We start from the raw sequence: 20000 nt of genomic DNA, 5'->3' as shown, positions 1-20000 counted from the left end.
AACATGAGCTATTCCTCCCGAGGTGCTAGCCCGGGAGCCCCTCCCGACGCCTCACCTGCGGCAGCGCCCTGGTCTTCCTGCGGTGCTCCTGCGCCTCGGCCACGACGTCCCCAGACACGGTGAGGCTCCTGCCGAGGTCGCTCTCCTCGAACTTCATCTGGCGGCCTCCGCGGCGACCCTCCTGGAAGGGCGTGTCCTCGGAGGGGGCGGCGCTGGCGGCGGGGGTGAGGGGGACGTCCTGGTCGATCGGGGAGTGGAACACGTCCACGTTGCGGTACAAGTCCACGTCGTAGTGCACGCGGTTGTCGGCCGAGTCGTCCGAGCCGGAGGACGGGAACTCGCGACCTGCAATGCATTTGCAACAATGAATGCCCAACTCATGAGGTAAAAGGCATGACTTCGGTCTCTCTCTCGATAACTACTTCAACGACATCACCCAATCCTCACTCCGCTTACCAGTGGCAACCCTAGGCACTCTGGCCAACACCCATAACGAATCGCTCGCAGGAACCCTACAATGAAACCCACACAGGACCCCTAAATAACCCCCACAGAGAAACCCCAAAAGGAATCCCTACCCAAAACCCCACACAGAACCCCTAAATAACCCCCACAGAGAAACCCCAAAAGGAATCCCTACCCAAAACCCCTAAATAACCCCCACAATGAAACCCCAAAAGGAATCCCTACCCAAAACCCCACACAGAACCCCTAAATAACCCCCACAATGAAACCCCAAAAGGAATCCCAACCCAAAACCCCACACAGAACCCCTAAATAACCCCCATAGAGAAACCCCAAAAGGAATCCCTACCCAAAACCCCACACAGAACCCCTAAATAACCCCCACAGAGAAACCCCAAAAGGAATCCCTACCCAAAACCCCTAAATAACCCCCACAATGAAACCCCAAAAGGAATCCCTACCCAAAACCCCACACAGAACCCCTAAATAACCCCCACAGAGAAACCCCAAAAGGAATCCCTACCCAAAACCCCACACAGAACCCCTAAATAACCCCCCACAGAGAAACCCCAAAAGGAATCCCTACCCAAAACCCCACACAGAACCCCTAAATAACCCCCACAGAGAAACCCCAAAAGGAATCCCTACCCAAAACCCCACACAGAACCCCTAAATAACCCCCACAGAGAAACCCCAAAAGGAATCCCTACCCAAAACCCCACACAGAACCCCTAAATAACCCCCACAGAGAAACCCCAAAAGGAATCCCTACCCAAAACCCCACACAGAACCCCTAAATAACCCCCACAGAGAAACCCCAAAAGGAATCCCTACCCAAAACCCCACACAGAACCCCTAAATAACCCCCCACAGAGAAACCCCAAAAGGAATCCCTACCCAAAACCCCACACAGAACCCCTAAATAACCCCCACAGAGAAACCCCAAAAGGAATCCCTACCCAAAACCCCACACAGAACCCCTAAATAACCCCCACAGAGAAATCCCAAAAGGAATCCCTACCCAAAACCCCACACAGAAAACCGAACAGAGAAGCTCCCACCACGTACCTGCGAAGGCGAGCGCCGGCCTGGTGAAGATGGGCGAGTTCAGCACCCTCTGCAGCTCCCTCTGGCACTCCGTCAGCCCCACCTCGCAGTTGACGGGGGAGTTGAAGGCGTCCACGAACTGCACCGAACACCCGCCGCAAGGGTTGACGCGGCAGACCGCATGCGGGTGAGAGAAACACACCTGGTTCTCGCATAGCTGCTTGTCGCACACGTGCACTGTCTGTCCGGGCTCACAGACTGTTTCAGGGGAGGGTGAGGGGGGGGGGTGAGGGAGAGGGAGGAGGGAGGAAAGAACAAATTAGTATTTGTATTTTTTTCCGGAGATAGGATGTATGAATGTATAACTTGTTCTTGTCAAGTTTCTGTTTATCTTGGGATTGTAGTTCTTGTGCACTTCATATGTATTTTTCATTTTTGAATCTCATGTGTCTTCATGAATATGCAACAGCTTCTTCATTCTTGACTTCTCAGAACGAGATAATAATTACAGCATAAAAAAAAAAAATATAAAAGAATATCCTAAAGGACTTAAGTCATAACTTCAGCGAGACAATTACAACACAACATGGACCTCGTACCTATAACCTCAGACATTTTCTAATAATTCAGAGCAATAAACAAATAATTATAGTCAATTCAGTCCTATTAGTTTTCTTTATACAAATGTAAAGCACGAAACAAACACAAGAATAACACAAACACCCCCCCCCCCAAAAAAAAAAAAACTCTAGTATAACTCACTCATATTGGTGGGCGTGGTGGGGTCAAAGCTCATCCTCCGGGAAGCCCTGGCGGCACCCTGGCACTGGGGAGCACCTCGGGTGAGAGAGCCTGGCACCTGGTCTCCCTGCGGGGTCACGCACCAACACACACCCAATTCCTCAAGGCACTGCTCGGGCAGCCAAGCGCCGGTGTCCTTCGAGCACTTCGGGATGAACCTCAGCTGTAAAGACATCAACAAAGACAGCACGTGAGAAAGAGGATATAGCAAAGACAGCACGTGAGGAGGAGGAAATAGCAAGGGCATCAATAAAGACAGCACTTGATGAGGAGGAAATAGCAAGGGCATCAACAAAGACAGCACTTGATGAGGAGGAAACAGCAAAGACATCAACAAAGACAGCACTTGAGAAGGAGGAAACAGCAAAGACATCAACAAAGACAGCACGTGAGAAAGAGGAAGCAGCAAGGACATCAACAAAGACAGAACGTGAGGAGGAAATAGCAAAGACATCAACAAAGACAGCACTTGAGAAGGACGAAATAGCAAAGACATCAACAAAGACAGCACTTGAGAAGGAGGACATAGCAAAGACATCAACAAAGACAGCACTTGAGAAGGAGGAAATAGCAAAGACATCAACAAAGACAGCACTTGAGAAGGAGGAAACAGCAAAGACATCAACAAAGACAGCACTTGAGGAAGAGGAAGGAGCAAAGACATCAACAAAGACAGAACGTGAGAAGGAGGAAACAGCAGCAGCATCTATACATACATACATATATAAATTAGACCTTATCTATCTATCTCCATTTGCCTCTACACAACAATCCAGATAGATGTACTTACGCACGGCATCATCTATCAGCTGACTCAATCTTGTCTGTCTGTCAATTATCCGACCCAAAGGTTAATCCTCTTAGCCACAAAATCACCCTCTTTTCCCCTTCCTTCTTTTTCATTTGCTTCTCCCCTTATCCTACCTTCTCTTCCCCGTTCTTTCTTTATTGATTTCCCTCATCCTCTATTTCCCCATCCTTACCCGGTTCTCTTTTCCCCTTATTCCTTGTCCTTCTCTCCCTCTCTTGTTCCTTTTTCATCCCCTTCTCTTCCTCTCTCCCCTCCCCCCCCCTCCTTTCTATAATTTTCTTCTCCTTTCACCCTTCCTCACCTTACCCTCTCTTCTCCTCCCTCCATCTCTCTACCTCGTCCCTCTCTTATTTTTACTCCTAAGGTTCTTCTCCCTCATCCTCCCTTCACCCTTTCTTTACCCTTCACCTTTCCTTCCTATCTCCCCCTCACCTTCCCACCCTTTCTCCCTCTATCTCCCCTCTCTCCCCATACCTCCCTCTCTCTCCCTACTCCTATCCCTCTCCTCTATCCCCTCTTCCTCTCCCTCCCTACCCTTCTCCCTCTCCTCTATCCCTTCTCCCTCTCCCTCCCTACCCTTATCCCTCTCCCCTCTCCCCTCTCCCTGCCATCTTCCATCCTCTATCCCTCCCTCCACCCTTACCTTCCTCACCCTCACCCTCACCCTCATCCTCCTCATCCTCATCCTCACCCTCCCCCTCACCCTCACCCTCCCCCTCATCCTCCTCACCCTCACCCTCACCCTCCCCCTCATCCTCACCCTCCCCCTCATCCTCCTCACCTTCTTATTCTTATCGACATTCCTCAAGTTCTTCTCCCTCATCCTCTCGCAAGACGTGAGGACGGGGCAGGTGGCGGCGCACTCCTCTTGGCTCTCGAAGTTGTTGAGGTTCCCGCTGCAACCCCCGAAGCGGAAGGACTCGCATCGGTTGCTCTCGGGGTTGAAGTACCAACGCTTGATGGCGCCCTCGCAGTATCCGGCGTCTTTGGGCTCGTAGCAGACCTCGCCTGTTGGGGTTGATGGGGTTGGGTTGGGTTGGTGGGGTTGGGTTGGGTTGGTGGGGTGGGGTTGGGTTGGTGGGGTTGGGTTGGGGTGGTGGGGTTGGGTTGGGTTGGTGGGGTGGGGTTGGTAGGGAAGAGGAGAGTAGAGGGGAGTGGGGTTTGGGGGTTTGGGGGAGTGGGGTGGGTGGGTAGGTGGTGGTTGGATGGATGGGGTTGAGGAGAGGGAGGGTGGGAGGAGTGGGTGAGGTGGGTTGGGGTGGTGGTAGAGTGGGGGGGAAAGGAGAGAAACGGGAAAGTTAGTTTTCAATTTGTGAGATTGTGGTGTGGTGATGAGGGTGAGGTATGGGGCGTGTGTGGTGAGTTGTGAGGTGAGAAGGTTGGGGAGTGATGTGATGAAGGGAGTGATGAGGTGGGAGGGAAGGGCGTGTGAGTGGTGACCTTAGTTAACCACGCTTGCTATGAGGCGGGGTGTGAGTGGTGAGTTGTGAGGTGGGGGAGGTAAGTGAATGAGTAAATGGGGTTATCACGTACTAGTCTGTTATAATTAGTATTAAGAGCTTTATCGTGTTAAAAAAAATAACGTCACCCCACAGCCACACGCACACATAAACACACACACACACACACACACAAAGCCTCACCACACGTACACACAAACACACACACACACACACACACACACACACACACACACACACACACACACACACACACACACACACACACACACACACACACACACACACACACACACACACACACACACACACAAACCCAAACAACCCCTCCCCCCTCTCCCCACCCAATACCATATCCTAAAGGGCTTAAACCCATAACTTCAGAGAGACAACTACAACACAACAACAATCTCACGAAACTCGTACCAATAACTTCAGGCACTTTCGAAAGGCCTCAACATAACAAAAACAATAAACAAAAAACAAAAAACAAACAAAAAACAAACAAAAACATCACGGTTGACTGACTTACCATAAAAATCTATAATAAATCTAGTAAATAGTGGATTATTCCCCCATGTTGGATTGTACACCTTTAATATCGGGGCTCCAATATAATGGATTAGAAAGCGCCTCGTGAAAAATGGCGAGATTCTACGAGATTGGAAACTTTGAATGATAATTGAGGAAAAAAGGGAAAAAAAACATGTATTACTCATGTTTTTTTTCCCTTTTTTTCAACTGCAAGAGTAAGGAATTAGTGACTGTAGAGAAAATGATCGTGTATATGTATCGTTAGCATTCGATTCCTTCCAGTTTTTTTTTTAGTTTTTTTTCTCTCGCTCTCTTTGCTTTATTCTTTTCTTTATTTCCTCCTAATTTGTTGTTGTTGTCTTTTCTCTCTCTGTTTTCTTTTCTCTCTTATGTCTTCTCCTTTCTTCCTTTCGTTTTTTTTTCTTATATTCTTCCTTCTCTCTATTTTCCCTATTCTATTTGTTTCTCTCTCCTTCTGATATTTCCCTCTTATCTCTTTTCCCTTTTCCTTCTTCTTATCTTCTCTATTTCTTGTATTCTACCTACTTTCGCATTCTCTCCTCTTCTCACTTTCACCTGATTTTTTCTTCTTCCCTTCTCCCCCCCCCCTCTCTTCTCTTTTTTTCTATTTCATCTAATTTTTCTCCTTCTCTCTTCTCTTCCCTTCCCTCTTTGGTCTCTTCTCCTTACTTTCATATTTTCCCCTTCTTCCCCTTTCCTATCTATTTCCATCACGTTCGTTTCCTTCACCTTTCCTCTCTGCTTCCATCTTTATTCCTTTTCTTTCTTCTACATCTCTTTCCCTCCTATTCTTCCTCCCCTCTCCTATCCTTCCATCTCCCTCTCTCCCTCTTTCTACCTCTCCTACGTATTCTTCTTCTTAATTGACTCTTTTCCTCTCTTCCTCTCCTCTTTCATCTTCTTATTTACTCTTACTGTACGTCTCCCTTTTACTTCTCTTCATACATCTCCTCCTCCTCCTTCCCCCCTCCGCTCCTTTTCCTTCTCCTTCTCCTTCTTCTTCTCCTTCTCCTCCTCCTCCTCCTCCTCCTCCTCCTCCTCCTCTTCCTCCTCCCTCTCCTCCTCCTCCATGTCCTCCTCCTCCACCTCCTCCTCCTCCTCCTCCATCTCCTCCTCCTCCTCCCCGCTCCTCCTCCTCCCTCTCCTCCTCCTCCTCCCCTCCTCCTCCTCCTCCTCCTCCTCCTCCTCCTCCTCCTCCTCCTCCTCCTCCTCCTCCTCTCCTCCTCCTCCTCCTCCTCCTCCCTCCTCCTCCTCCTCCTCTCCTCCTCCTCCTCCCTCCTCCTCCTCCCCCCTCCTCCTCTTCCTCCCTCCTCCTCCTCCTCCTCCTCCTCCTCCTCCTCTTCCTCCTCCTCCCCGCTCTTTCTCTCCCGCTCTTTCTCTCCCACTCTTTCTCTCCCCCTCCCCCTCCACTTCCTCCTCCCCCTCCTCCTCCACCTCCTCCTCCTCCTCCCCCTCCCCCTCCTCCTCCACCTCCTCCTTCTCCTCCCCCATCTCCTCCTTCTCCTCCTCCTCCTCCTCCTCCTCTTCCTCCTCCTCCCCGCTCTTTCTCTCCCCTCTCCGCCATTCACCGTTCGCGGAGGTCTCGAGTGCACGCGACTGCAAGCGCTTCTCCACTACAGCCGTTGCAGAAACTACACGCATAATTACTTCCATAATGATCCCGTTATATCATTCACTCTTTCTCTCTTCTTTCACTTTCTTTCTTTCTCTTTCTGTCTCGCTTTTCCATTCACTCTTTCTGTCGGTTTTTTTTTCGATTAACTTTTCTGTCTGTCTGTCTCTCTCTCTCTCTCTCTCTCTCTCTCTCTCTCTCTCACACACACACACACACATACACACGCTTAAAAACCCACAAAACAAGCACACGCGCAAACAAAACAAAACAAAAACAAACAAAAAAACAAACAAACAAACACAAAACCCCAACCCCAAACAAACAAACACAAAACCCCAAACAAACAAAACAAACATCCACACAAACAAACACAAACACAAGCACACCAACCCCCACCAACCAACCAACCGCGCACGCAAGCAAGCACAACCAAGAGCAGCGCCAGGCAGTATGTGGTGGGGGGTGGCGGGGTGGGGTGGGGGGGGAGGGGGGGAGTCCTCCCGTCCTTCACCGACAACGCCTTCATACTTACGCGGCTTCGGGCAGCAGAGCGCGTACTCGCCCAAGGGAGACAGGTGACACTTGTGGCTCGAGGGGCAGGTGCTTCCCTCGGGCCCGCACTCCACTACGCTCTCGTTGGTTCTCAAGGGTGAACCTGCAAGGGGGGATGTGGGTGGAGGAGGGTGGAGGAGGGTGGTTGGTAGGTTGGTAGGAGGGTGGAGGAGGGTGGAGGAGGGTGGTTGGTAGGAGGGTGGAGGAGAGGGGGTTGGTAGGAAGGTGGAGGAGGGTGGAGGACGGTGGTTGGTAGGAGGGTGGAGGAGAGGGGGTTGGTAGGAAGGTGGAGGAGGGTGGAGGAGGGTGGGTGGTAGAAAGGTGGAGGAGGTAGAGGGTGGAGGAGGGTGGTTGGTATGAGGGTGGAGGAAGGAGGAGGGAGGAGGGTGGAGGGTGGAGGGTGGAGGGTGGAAGGGTTGGAATCAGGGGATGGAGGGTAGTGGATTATGGGTGTGGAAGGGGTGGAGGGTGGGTTAAGGGGTGGGGTAGGATGGGAGTGGGAAGGCAAGTTAAGAAATCGAGGTTAGTGATGCTTCGCAACCGTGAATACCAGAGAGAGAAAAAGCCCCCTCTCTCTCTCTCTCTCTCTCTCTCTCTCTCTCTCTCTCTCTCTCTCTCTCTCTCTCTCTCTCTCTCTCTCTCTCTCTCTCTCTCTCTCTCTCTCTCTCTCTGTCTCTCTCTCTCTCTCTTTTTATGATATATTTTTATACCTCTCTTTTTTTTTTTTTTTTACTCAGCTCTTTAGATCTTTTTATTTTTTATTATTCTGCTTAATGATCTCTGTTCAGGGAATTCCAGGGGGACTTTTTTTAGACTGTTTTATGCTATTTCTTTCTTGTGTAAAGAGGTTTTATTATTCATGTTTTTCGCTCTCACAGTCTCTCTCTATCTCTCTCTCTACTTCCTATTTGCTATCTCTCTCTCTCTCTCTCTCTCTCTCTCTCTCTCTCTCTCTCTCTCTCTCTCTCTCTCTCTCTCTCTCTCTCTCTCTCTCTCTCTCTCTCTCTCTCTATCTTAATCTACTTATATCATCTTTATCCCTCATTCTCACCCTCGTTACCTTATCCCCTCCCTCTTAATCCCTCACGCCCTCCCTCCCTCCCTCGCCCTCTCCCCACCTACCATAAGGGCAAGGATTCTCCAGGCGGGGCAAGCACACGGGCAGGGGTGGGCACGGCTCGTCGACGCATGCCACGTGCACGATGCGGCACTCCTCGAGGGGCGTGGCACAGCTCACTTCCTCGCAGGGGTCTCGACAGGCGCAGACGGGGCAGCCGGAGCCGTCGAGGCGGTATCCGTGGAGGCAGGCCAGGTCGCAGTTCATTGCAGGACATACCAGCGGTTCCTGTAGGTTAGGTTTGGCTTGTATTGGCTTTGTCGGGGTAGCTTTTTTTTTTTTTTTTTTTTTTTTTTGCTTGGGTGTCTACTCGTTTGCTTGTTTCTTTGTTTATGTGTGGATTTATTTATTTATTTATTTATTTATTCATCTATCTATTTATCTATCTGTTCATTGGTTTGACTACTTATACATTTATCTTTTTTTTGCTTGTTTGTGTGTGTGGGCTACCGATATTCTTATCTCTTTATCTATATTGATAATTTTCCAAATACATATATATATTATCATATTAATCACCATCCTATCAGTTCGTTATGATATACATATATTGATTACATATCAATTTGCTATCAATCTATGATGACTGTGCAGCCGGGGGGAAATATTAATACTTTATCCATCAATTCACTAGTTTTTTTTTTTAATGTAGAAGGGCAAATATATGTATGAATTTATATATTGTTTTAATTGCTATATCATTTTGTTATTGGGGGGTGGGGGGGGGGCAGGAGAAAGGGGGATGATAGATATGTTCGAATGGTTCGAAAATTAAGGAGAGTAATTATCGGCGATTATGTATTAATAATTGCATTCATTATAATTAGCATGAAATGGTTAATTATGATGATAATAGTTGCGCTGAAGTTGTCGAAATAAATTAATGGTTAATTAACTCTATTAATGACCGTGATGGCATAGAATACGACGCGTGTAACATCAGTCACAACTCCATAAACCGCATCATCACATCAATATCACCACTATCATCATCATTACCATAACATCATCACAATCACAATAACGCAACCACATCATCACCGCAAAGCACAACAAAGGGAACACATCATCACATCAACACAATCGCATCACCACATCATCACATCCGCAATAACGCAACCACATCATCATCACACCAGCATCACCACAACCACCTCGCTGTAGCAACATCACCAAATCACCACATCAACATCCCCACATCACCCACCTGGCAGTTGGGGTGGGCAGGCTGGCTGACGCGAGTGCCTGGGACCTCCTGACCCTGGGTATCGACGCACCAGCAGGTCAGGGTCGCGGGGTGGCACTGGGTGGGCAGGAAGGCACCCTCGTCGTCGCACTGGGGCAGGTAGACGCGGCCAGCTGGGATGCCGGCTTCTCTTGCGCGGTGTTCTAGCAGGCTACGTTGGTGCTCGCAGGCTGTGGGGGAGGGGGAGGGGGGAGGGGGGAGGAGAGAGAGAAAGGAGGGGGGTTATGTATTGTCTCATGATTTCGTGTATGTGCGATATAAAATACAAGTAAATACGGTCATTCACTGATATACACATATACACACACATGTACACGCACGCACGCACGCGCACGCGCACACACACACACACACACACACACACACACACACACACACACACACACACACACAAACACACATAAGCACGAGTACTCATGCACAAACAACTTTTTTTTCGAAGAACACAGAGCTACAACACACACATTTCCAAAATTGGCCCGAACTAACATAGGCCATTAACAAAGACAAACGATCATAGCCAGAGCCTATACGTACACTCACTCCCTTCCCCTCTACGACAAACAGCGTACTTGACGTAAATTACACGGGCTTTACAAATCAATATTTGCTCAAGTCTCCCCTTCTATACTCGAACTCCCTCCAATAAAGAAAACGTAAAAGGAGCAAAGAAAACGGGAATGCCGCAAAGAAAACGAAGACCACGCAAAGAACACGGAACTTTTTTTTTTTTTAGAGGGGGAGGGGGACCTCCGTCACGACGCAACGAAATGGTGATGACGAATGACACAGTTATCACCACTCAGCATCTAATTCATCACAAGCCATGAGACGATAAATCTCCTACGAGGTGAAATAAATATGCATGACACTTTATCTGACAGGAAGCTGAGTTATAACGACGAATATGTATTTTTTTTTCTCTCTCACGGTTTCGAGAGTTAACGTGAATAGACAAACATCTAAAAAAAATCCATAGCTAGAAAATAAAGAAACAAAACAAAAAATGTCTGTAAAGTTTTCTATAGAAGACTTCTCGGAAATTATGAGTCCTTTAAATCCTACAGTGGAAAGGGAGTCATTAAGGCGAATTTTAATAATACGGGAACATACATATACACAAAACAAATATATATTTATAATATAATGAAAAAAAAACACTAATATGACTCTTATATCCATGACAACAGCATCAACCATGAACACAACGATTTACAACTGGAAATTAAAAATAATTTGAATAATAACAATAACACTGAAAAAAGGCTCTCTTTCTCTCTCTCTCTCTCTCTCTCTCTCTCTCTCTTTCTGTCTGTCTCTCTCTCTTTCTCTTTACCTTTCATTTTCCTTTTCCCTCCCTCCCTCCCTCCCCTTCGCCCTCGCCCTCCCCCTCCCCCTCCCCATCCACATCCCACTCCCTCCCCATCCCTCTCCCTCACCCCATCCCCATCCCACTCCCTTTCCCTCTCCCCTCACCCTCCCTTTCCCTCTCCCCTCACCCTCCCACTCCCACTACCTCTCACCCCTCACCCCATCCCACTCCCACCCCCCATCCCTCTCCCACTCGCTCTCCCCTCACCCTCCCATCCCCATCCCCATCCCCATCCCCATCCCACTCCCTTTCCCTCTCCCACTCCCTCTCACCCCATCCCACTCCCATCCCACCCCCTCTCACCCCTCACCCACTCCCACCCCATCCCTCTCCTCCTTCACCCCTCACCCCATCCCCTCACCCCCCATCCCACCCCTCACCCCATCCCCCTTCACCTCTCACCCTACCCCCTCCCCCTTCACCCTATCCCCATCCCACTCCCACCCCACCCTCACCCACCCCCCACTCCCACTCCCTACCCCACCCCTCACCCTCACCCCTCACTCCATCCCACCCCCTCCCCCATCTCACCCCTCATCCCATCCCTCTCCCCTCACTCCATCCCCCTCTCACCCCACCCCCTACCCCACTCCCACCCCACTCCCACCCCTCACCCCATCCCCCTTCTCACCCTTCACCCATCCCCCTCTCACTCACCCGTCATGACAATCGGCTGCTGACACTGCGTCCCGCACCCGTTGGAGCAGCACTTCTCGTCGCCGCGGCAGTGGGAGTCGTCGGAGCACTCGAGGTCACAGTGGCCACTCAGCACAGGTACAAGGAAGGGGCACTGGCCGCTCTTTTGTTTCTTCCCTGGGGGTGGGGGGAGAGGAGAGGAGGGGAGTGTAGGGGGGTGTCATGATAGAACGATTTGGTGGTGATGGTGATGGTGAGGAGGGGGAGGAAAGGGGGGAGGAGGAGGATGAGGAAGAGGAGGATGAGGAGGAGGAGGAAAGGGGGGAGGAGGAGGAGGAGGAAGAGGAGGAAGTGGAAGAGGAGGAGGGGGTGAAGAGGAAAAAGAAGATGGAACGGAAGATGAAATGAGAAGGGTAAAGTATGAGGAAGAGTTGGAGGAGGAGGAAGTGATAACGATTGGTACAGAGGAAGAGAGAGAATGGTGATGATGGTGTGGATAATAACAATGATATCAATGATACTAAGGATAATAATGATAATACTAATGTAACTATGAGAATTATAATTATAGTAATAAGGACGTAGGAGTAGTAATAGCGAGGATAATAATAATAAAAAGAGTAACGATACTGTAGTTATAATAGCATTAATTTTCTCTCTGATAAGGATTCGAGCGGAAACGGTAGGAGAGTCACATAGTTTTTGCTAATAAGAATAATCATAGTTATTACTACAACTAAAACCTTCATAAGATCAGTGACAATAATAAAAAAAAACAGATCAAACACGGTGATGATAATGACAAAAGATTAATAAAAAATAAAAAAAAAAAATCAATAATAGCGCTAGATGAAGAAAACAGCGACGCAGTGTTGCCAATCCGAGGATCACTCACCAGGGCTCGGGCAGCAGACGCCCTCCACGGTGCTGTCGTCGGCGAAACAGGAATACCCTTGGGGGCACTCGAGGGCACGGGCACGGGGGCTGCAGGCCAGGGTAGCGTTGGTCTCCGGCAGGGTGTAGGGCTCCCCCAGGGGGCACGCAGGGGCCGCAGACGCCTCTACTACGGGCACGCACTGGGGTATGGCGGGGCACACGCCGTCCACGCAAGGGATGTCCACCATTTGGCACACGTGGCTGCCGCTGCACTCCACGTCCTGAGGGGGTGGGGGTGGGGGGGAGAACCATGGGGTTAGTTCGAATTGTTGTTGTTTTTGTGCTTTATTAGATTTTTTTCAGATGTGGAATTTAGTGGAGACAAGCTAAAAATATATTTTCTTTATTTATTTCGTTCTTTCAGAAGTCGATTTAAAGCCATCTTTAGTCAAAGTAATTGATTGACAACAAAAAATATAGTCCAGGAACATAATCAAAACGTCCTCTTTAAAAAAAAAAGTAATTATATACAGCAAAAAAAACAAACAAAGTCACCTGGCACGGATCGCGACACTGGCAAAGGGGACAAGCCGTATCCTTATCCAAAACGAAGCCGTAGTCACAGCCAAGGCGACACAGCATCTCGCCACAGGTCAGAGCCTCTCGAACGCGGTCACACACTACGAGCTCTCGGGTTGATGCCCTGGGGAGTGGAGGGGGAGGTGAGGAGGTGAGAGGGAGGTGGGGACAGGAGGAGATGGGGGAAGGAGGTGAGAGGGAGGTGGGGAGAGGAGGAGGTGGGGAGAGGTGGGGAGAGGTGGTGGGGAGGTGGGGAGAGGAGGTGAGAAGGAGGTGGGGAGAGGAGGAGGTGGGGAGAGGAGGTAAGGAGGAGGTGGGGACATTAGGAGAGGAGGAGGTGGGGAGAGAAGGTGGGGAGAGGAGGAGAGAAGGTGAGAGGGAGGTGGGGAGAGGAGGAGGTGGGGACAGGAGGAGATGGGGGAAGGAGGTGAGGGGAGAAGATGAAGAATAGAGGTGGTGAGAGTTGGGAAGAGGAGGAAATGGGCAGAGGGAAAGGAAAAGGGAGGTAGAGAAATACCAAGAAAAAAAAAGAGAGAAGGGAGGGGAAACGAGGGGAAAAAACATAATCATTATAGATGATCACCAACCCAGGAATTTCGACAGTTTTATGACCTTGAGAGTCAGCTTGCGTGTGGTAAAACCTCCATTTTTTTTATTTAAATATTAAATAGAAAGATAATCGAAAAATCTCTGATAATACACAATGACGTCAAACGACACAATGATTAATCTGTTATTTTTTCTTTACTTGTATTCTATGGTGTAAACAGTACAATTATAAATAGTTAGAATGTTTTAGATTTCAAAAAAATGTAGTTTGAATGTATAAAAGACTTGGCTGATGTACTTGTATAAATATTAAATACAAGATTAAGGTTATTTCAGGCATAAATAGAATCTTTAAAAACTATTATTAAAAGACTTAAATACTGAATTCCTTAAAAACAAAAAATAAGCATCCTTAAATAGGGGTATAAGCATAGAAATGATAACGACGAATAAAAATACTCTCTAAAATATTAAATGATAATAATAACAATAATTATTATTATTGTATTAATAACAATAAAAATAACGATAATGATAATAACAATAACAATAAGTGACAATAACGATAATGAAGATAATAATGACAACAATGATAACAACAATACAGATCAAGAAAAAAATAGCAACAAAAATAACAAAAATAACCCAACCCAGCTATAAAAAATAATTCAACAATGTCCTCAAAGCCTTACTTAGTGCCAGGGATCTGCGTGCCGAAGTCGTCCACACACCAGCACTGACCGAGGGCGTTGCACTGCACTTGTTCGTAGGCGCCGTTCTCGTCACAGGTGGGCGTGGGAACAGCTAAGGTCACGCCCTCGAGCTCAACCAAGTCGCGCAGGTATTCGCACACTGGAAGGAGGAATGGGGGGAGGGGGGGGGGGTAGGTGTTGTTTGAGAGAGAGAGAGGGAGAGGGAGAGGGAGAGGGAGAGGGAGAGGGAGAGGGAGAGGGAGAGGGAGAGAGAGAGAGAGAGAGAGGGAGAGAGAGAGAGAGAGGGAGAGAGAGAGGGAGAGGGGGAGAAGGGGGAGGAGGAGGTGGAAGATGAAGAAGAAAAAGAAGGGGAGAAGGAGGAGTAGGAGGAGGAGGAAGAGCAGGAGGAAGAGAGAGAGAGAGAGAGAGAGAGAGAGAGAGAGAGAGAGAGAGAGAGAGAGAGAGAGAGAGTGAAAGAGAGAGAAAGTGAGAGAGATTGAGAGAGAGAGATTGAGAGAGAAGAGAGAGAGATTGAGAGAGATTGAGAGAGAGAGATAGATAGAGAGAGAGAGAGAGAGAGAGAGAGAGAGAGAGAGAGAGAGAGAGAGAGAGGGAGAGAGAGAGAAAGAGAGATTCGACGAAGCAATTTTTAGGCGTTGTGTTTCAATCAATTAACTGATTTCAGACTTAATTAGCTAGGACCGTCTCTGCGAGGCTACGGTTTCATCAAACAAGGGAAATGATCGTGTGCGTGTGCGTGCGTGCGTGCGTGTGTGTGTGCGTGTGCGTGTGTGTGTGTGCGTGTGTTTGTGTTTGTGTGTGCGTGTGTGTGTGTACACTCACTGGTGGGTCCCTGGAGAAGTCCGCTGTCGAGGGTGAGGTTCTGCGGCGGCTGCGGCGTGACGCACCTGGGGCCGCATGCGGGGACGACGCAGCACTTGGTGACGGAGCCGCAGTCGTCGTCGGAGGCACAGCGGGGTCCCTCGCACAGCTCAGCGCTCGCCGACGCCACGAACGGACACTGGCCGGGCTTGCTGGCTTCTGGATAGCGAACACGGGGCATGAGAGGGTTAATAAAGGGAGAAATATAATGCTAACGAAAAAGAAACATTGAAGTCTAAATGCGAATGATAAATAAAGAAAGGCTTGATAGTGCAAAGGTTGTATCGAATGCACGAAGAGCTAACAAGAGAATTATTCAGAACTTATAAGATACCAAATAATAATGATAATGATAATGATAATAATAACAATAATAATAACAATAATGATAATAATAATAATATTAATAATAATAACAATAATGATAATAATAAAAATAGCAATGATAATGATAATAATAAAAACAGCAATGATAATGATAATAATAAAAACAGCAATGATAATGATAATAATAAAAATAGCAATGATAATGATAATAATAAAAATAGCAATGATAATGATAATCAGAAGGAATCCAATAAAATACATAAGAAAATAAAACAACAGTGATAACAATGAAACTAAAAGCGAATCCGAAAGAAGATCCCAAAGAACAACGAAATAAGCGAATCCACTGTAAGATGAAAGAAAAAAAAAAAAGAAAAACAGTGCGCCTTCTTACCAATGATGGTGGGCACGGGACAGCAGGCGTAGGGGGCCCCAGCAGTGGGCGGGGGCGTGCACTGGTGATCGGCGGGGCACGGGGCGTGGGCGTCGCACTCCACCACCACGCCGCCCACGGTGAAGGGCGTCAGGCCGGTGGGGCAGGTGGGCGGGGCGGGCGTGGTGTGGGCGGGGGAAAGGTCATCGGAGTCGTTGGTTAGACCTGAGGGGGGAGAGGGGGGGAGAGTGAGCGAGCGAGGGGAAGGGGGAGTAAAGGGGAGGGGGAGAAGTGAGGGAAAGGGGGAGGGAGAGGGGGAGGGGGAGTAGAAGGGAGGGGAGGTGGGGAAGTGAGGGGAAGGGGGAGGGGGAGGGGGAGGAGAAGGGAGGGGAGGTGGGGAAGTTAGGGGAAGGGGGGAGGGGGAGGCGGAGTAGAAGGCAGGGGAGGTGGGGAAGTTAGGGGGAGGGGGAGGGGGAGTAGAAGGGAAGAAGGAGGGGAGGTGGGGGAGTGAGGGGGAGTAGAAGGGAAGAAGGAGGGGAGGTGGGGGAGTGAGGGGGAGTAGAAGGGAAGAAGGAGGAGAGGTGGGGAAGTGAGGGGAAGAGGGGAGGGGGAGTAGAGGGGAGGGGGAGTAGAGGGGAGGTATGGGAGTAGAGGAAAGGGAGGAGGGCAGGTGGGGAAGTAAGGGGAGAGGGAGAGAGAAGATAAGTGTAGGAGGAAATAGGGAGGAGGGAGGAGGGAGGAGGGAGGAGGGAAGTGGGGGAAGGGGAGGACGATGTTTTAAGGAATGAAGGGAGGGGAAAGAGGTACGAAAAAAAAAGAAAAGGGAAAAGGGACGATATTTTGAGGGGGAGAGAAGAGAAGAGAAGAGAAGAGAAGGGAAGAGAAGAGAAGAGAAGAGGGGGGAAAGGGTGGTATTTCGAGTGGGGGTAGGGAGATGGTGGGAGATGGTGGGGGGGGGATAAGGTGTTTAATCACCCTAATAATCCAGCATAGACAGGAAGAATAACTCATTACGCAATACATATTTTGAAAGAAAAAAAAAAAAGAAAAAAAAATTACTGTAGACTTCGCTCGTCACTTTCAAATGCTCATCAACTAGTGTTTGTTTACCATCCAATGCAATTTGTCCACATCATTAAAATGGCAAAATACACAAACAAACAAACAAACAAACAAACAAAATGCACCCACGAAACAAATAAAAATAGGAAATAATACATCATGGCTGGGTGGGTTGAGGGTAAGTGAGTTTTTTTCAGAAAGAGAAAAGGAGAAAAAAATAAAGGTGAAGCAGAAGAAGCAGAAGAAGAAGAAGAAGAAGCAGAAGAAGAAGAAGAAGAAGAAGAGGACGAAGAAGAAGGAGGCAATTTAGAAGGATAAAGAAAGAAAACGAAAGAAAAAGTAAACGGAGATGGAGGAGGAGAAGAAGGAAAAGAAGATGCAGAATAAGAATAATAAGAAGAAAAAGAAGAAGAAGGAAACAAACAAGACCACACCTCCCTAAACCCTTCCCACACCCCCACCTTAAAAAAAAAAAAAAAACATACAAACAAACAACCAAATCCACCACTCACACATGGGCGTAGCTGAGCACGCCTCGCCCTCACATCCGGGATCTGGCCGCATGACGCAGGTGGAGTCTTCGGGACAGGTGAGTTCCTCGCAGGGGTTGTCACACTCGCAGGTGGGACAGCCGTCGTCGCCCAGCTGGTACCCGTACTCGCAGATGGTGGAGCAGAGCACTTCGGATCCGCACGAGTGGCGGGCTTGGGCACCAGCTGTGTGTGGGGGGGGAGAGAGGAAAGGGGGGGGTGAATAGGGGGGGTTTAGTGTGGGTGATGGTGATGATGGTGAAGGTGGGTTAGTGAAGGTGGGTTTATTAAGGTGGGTGAGGGGTTGAGTGAGGGTGGGTGGGTCTGTGGGTGAAGGTGGGTAAGTGGGTGGGTGGGTGGGTGTGTGAGTGAAGATAGTTGGGTGATCGGGTGAGAGTGGGTGAGTGAGTGCTTGGGTGAGGGTGAGTTAGTGGGTGACGATAGGTGGGTGAATGGGTGAGGATGGGTGATTGGATGATGGTGGGTAAGTTTTCATCCATTTCCCTATTATCATAGTCTTTCTCTTTCTAATTTTCTATTCCACCTCCTTTATTGCTTCCCCCGTCTCTCCTCCATTCTTGTCCCAAATAATTGTTTTTATTCCTGTTATTTCCCTCTCCTTTATCCTTCACTTCCAGTTCTTTACCTTCCTCCCCTTCTTCTCTCCTCCCCTTTATTTTCATCCTCCCCCTTTCCCCTACCCCCCCCCATCTTCTACATCCCCCTCCTTCTCTTCCCTGCCCTTATTCTCCCTTCTTCTCTCACCCTCTTCCTCCCCTCCCCCCCCCATTCTACCCCCATTCTCCTCCTCCCCCTCTCCCTTTCCCTTATCCTTCTCCCCCTACCTTCTTACTCCCCCCTCCTCCCCCTCCCCCTACTATCCTTCCCTCTATCCCCCTCACTATCATATCCTCTCCCCCCCCCCTCCGCCCCATCTATCATTCATCTCCTTATCATCCCCCTCCCCCTCTCTCCTCTCCCCTTCCCCCTCTTTCGTAACCACAACCCTTCAACTTTATTCCTTATTCGCCCATTGCAGGGAATATTGCACAACCCAGGCTGCATGACGGTGGTGTTGCCAGTGCATGACCAGAAGCAACATCAAAGCAAAGGAAAAGCCCCTCAGAAGAGAACGCGAAGAGGAGGAGGGAAAGGAGGAGAACGAGGGGAAAAAAGTAATAAATATATTAAGGAAAGGCGGGATTACGAAAGTGGTGGATGGGGTAATGCAGAATGAATAGAAGGAATGGAATAAATGCGAGGATGGAAATGAAGGGATGGAATGGTGAAGGTGATGATGAGGAAGAGCGAGGGGGAAAATAAGAGTATAAGAGGGAAGAAAGGGAGTGTGAGGGGAAATAGGAAGAGTATAAGAGGGAAAAAAATATAGATTTTAAGGAGAAAAAAGGAAGAATATGAGGAAAGTGTGAAGAGGAAAAAAGGGGAAATGTGAGGGGAAAACAGAGAAAGGGAGGAGAGATTAAAGGAAGTAAGAAAGACACACAAATACAGAGACAGGGGAAAAGGAAGAAACGAGAGGAAGAGATAAGGGAGAACATATGAGAAGAAAGAATATACAAAGAAGAGAAAGAGAGAGAGAGAGAGAGAGAGAGAGAGAGAGAGAGAGAGAGAGAGAGAGAGAGAGAGAGAGAGAGAGAGAGAGAGAGAGAGAGAGAGAGAGAGAGAGAGAGAGAGAGAGAGAGAGAGAAGAGAGAAGAGAGAAGAGAGAAGAGAGAAGAGAGAAGAGAGAAAGAAAGAAAGAGACAGACAACCGGCATATCCAATTAAAACAAATATTTGGATAACTAACGAAAGAGTGAGTATCCAAAAAGAAAAAAGAAAAGAAAAAAAAACTAAATAAATAAATAAAATCCCCCGTCATACATACTTAATGCCATCAAAGATCGACTATTCAAGATCTGAAACTGCTCTTCATTTGAGATTAAGAGAAAACCTCAATAAGCTTCCCCTCAAACATATTAAAAATGAAAGAAAAATAAAAAAAAGAATATATATATACACACACACAAACGGACTTTCCTAGGTGCAGAATCACTAAGAGGGTATACGATGGGTAAACAAGGAGAGTAAACAGGATACAAAATTTATATAAAAATAAAAGTGAAAATGTGCAAGATCCAGAGCGAGAGAGAGAGAGAGATGGAAAGAGAGGAGAGAGAGGAGAGAGAGGGAGAGAGAGAGAGAGAGAGAGAGAGAGAGAGAGAGAGAGAGAGAGAGAGAGAGAGAGAGAGAGAGAGAGAGAGAGAGAGAGAGAGAGAGAGAGAGAGAGAGAGAGAGAGAGAGAGAGTGAACAGAAAACATGAATTGGAAACATGACTGATGATGATGATGATGATGATGATGATGATGATGATAATAATAATGATAATAATAATAATGGTAATAATAATGATGAAGAAGCAATCATAATACCAATAACAATGACAACAACA

The 20000-nt window shown here is 48.1% G+C and overlaps 1 protein-coding gene across 1 annotated transcript in view; it reads right to left on the bottom strand.

The window, feature by feature from the left end:
* The window catches only part of LOC122258000 (uncharacterized), a 41612-nt gene that overhangs the window by 16141 nt on the left and 5471 nt on the right, over window positions 1-20000 (bottom strand). Inside the window, exons 3-16 of the mRNA XM_086546074.1 lie at window positions 17530-17733; window positions 15977-16180; window positions 15217-15414; window positions 14374-14533; window positions 13109-13256; window positions 12573-12834; window positions 11699-11854; window positions 9631-9839; window positions 8429-8651; window positions 7287-7409; window positions 3906-4132; window positions 2275-2476; window positions 1534-1770; window positions 56-345 (exon numbers count right to left, since the gene is read on the bottom strand). Coding sequence (XP_086402200.1) covers window positions 56-345; window positions 1534-1770; window positions 2275-2476; window positions 3906-4132; window positions 7287-7409; window positions 8429-8651; window positions 9631-9839; window positions 11699-11854; window positions 12573-12834; window positions 13109-13256; window positions 14374-14533; window positions 15217-15414; window positions 15977-16180; window positions 17530-17733 — 2843 coding nt within the window. The remainder of the gene's footprint in view (window positions 1-55; window positions 346-1533; window positions 1771-2274; window positions 2477-3905; window positions 4133-7286; window positions 7410-8428; window positions 8652-9630; window positions 9840-11698; window positions 11855-12572; window positions 12835-13108; window positions 13257-14373; window positions 14534-15216; window positions 15415-15976; window positions 16181-17529; window positions 17734-20000) is intronic.

This window comes from Penaeus japonicus, unplaced genomic scaffold, assembly GCF_977035675.1.
Source record: "Penaeus japonicus unplaced genomic scaffold, GWHDUDI00000001_assembly GWHDUDI00000002, whole genome shotgun sequence".
NCBI classification, from domain to species: domain Eukaryota; kingdom Metazoa; phylum Arthropoda; class Malacostraca; order Decapoda; family Penaeidae; genus Penaeus; species Penaeus japonicus.
This window is presented reverse-complemented; position numbering and strand designations above follow the sequence as displayed.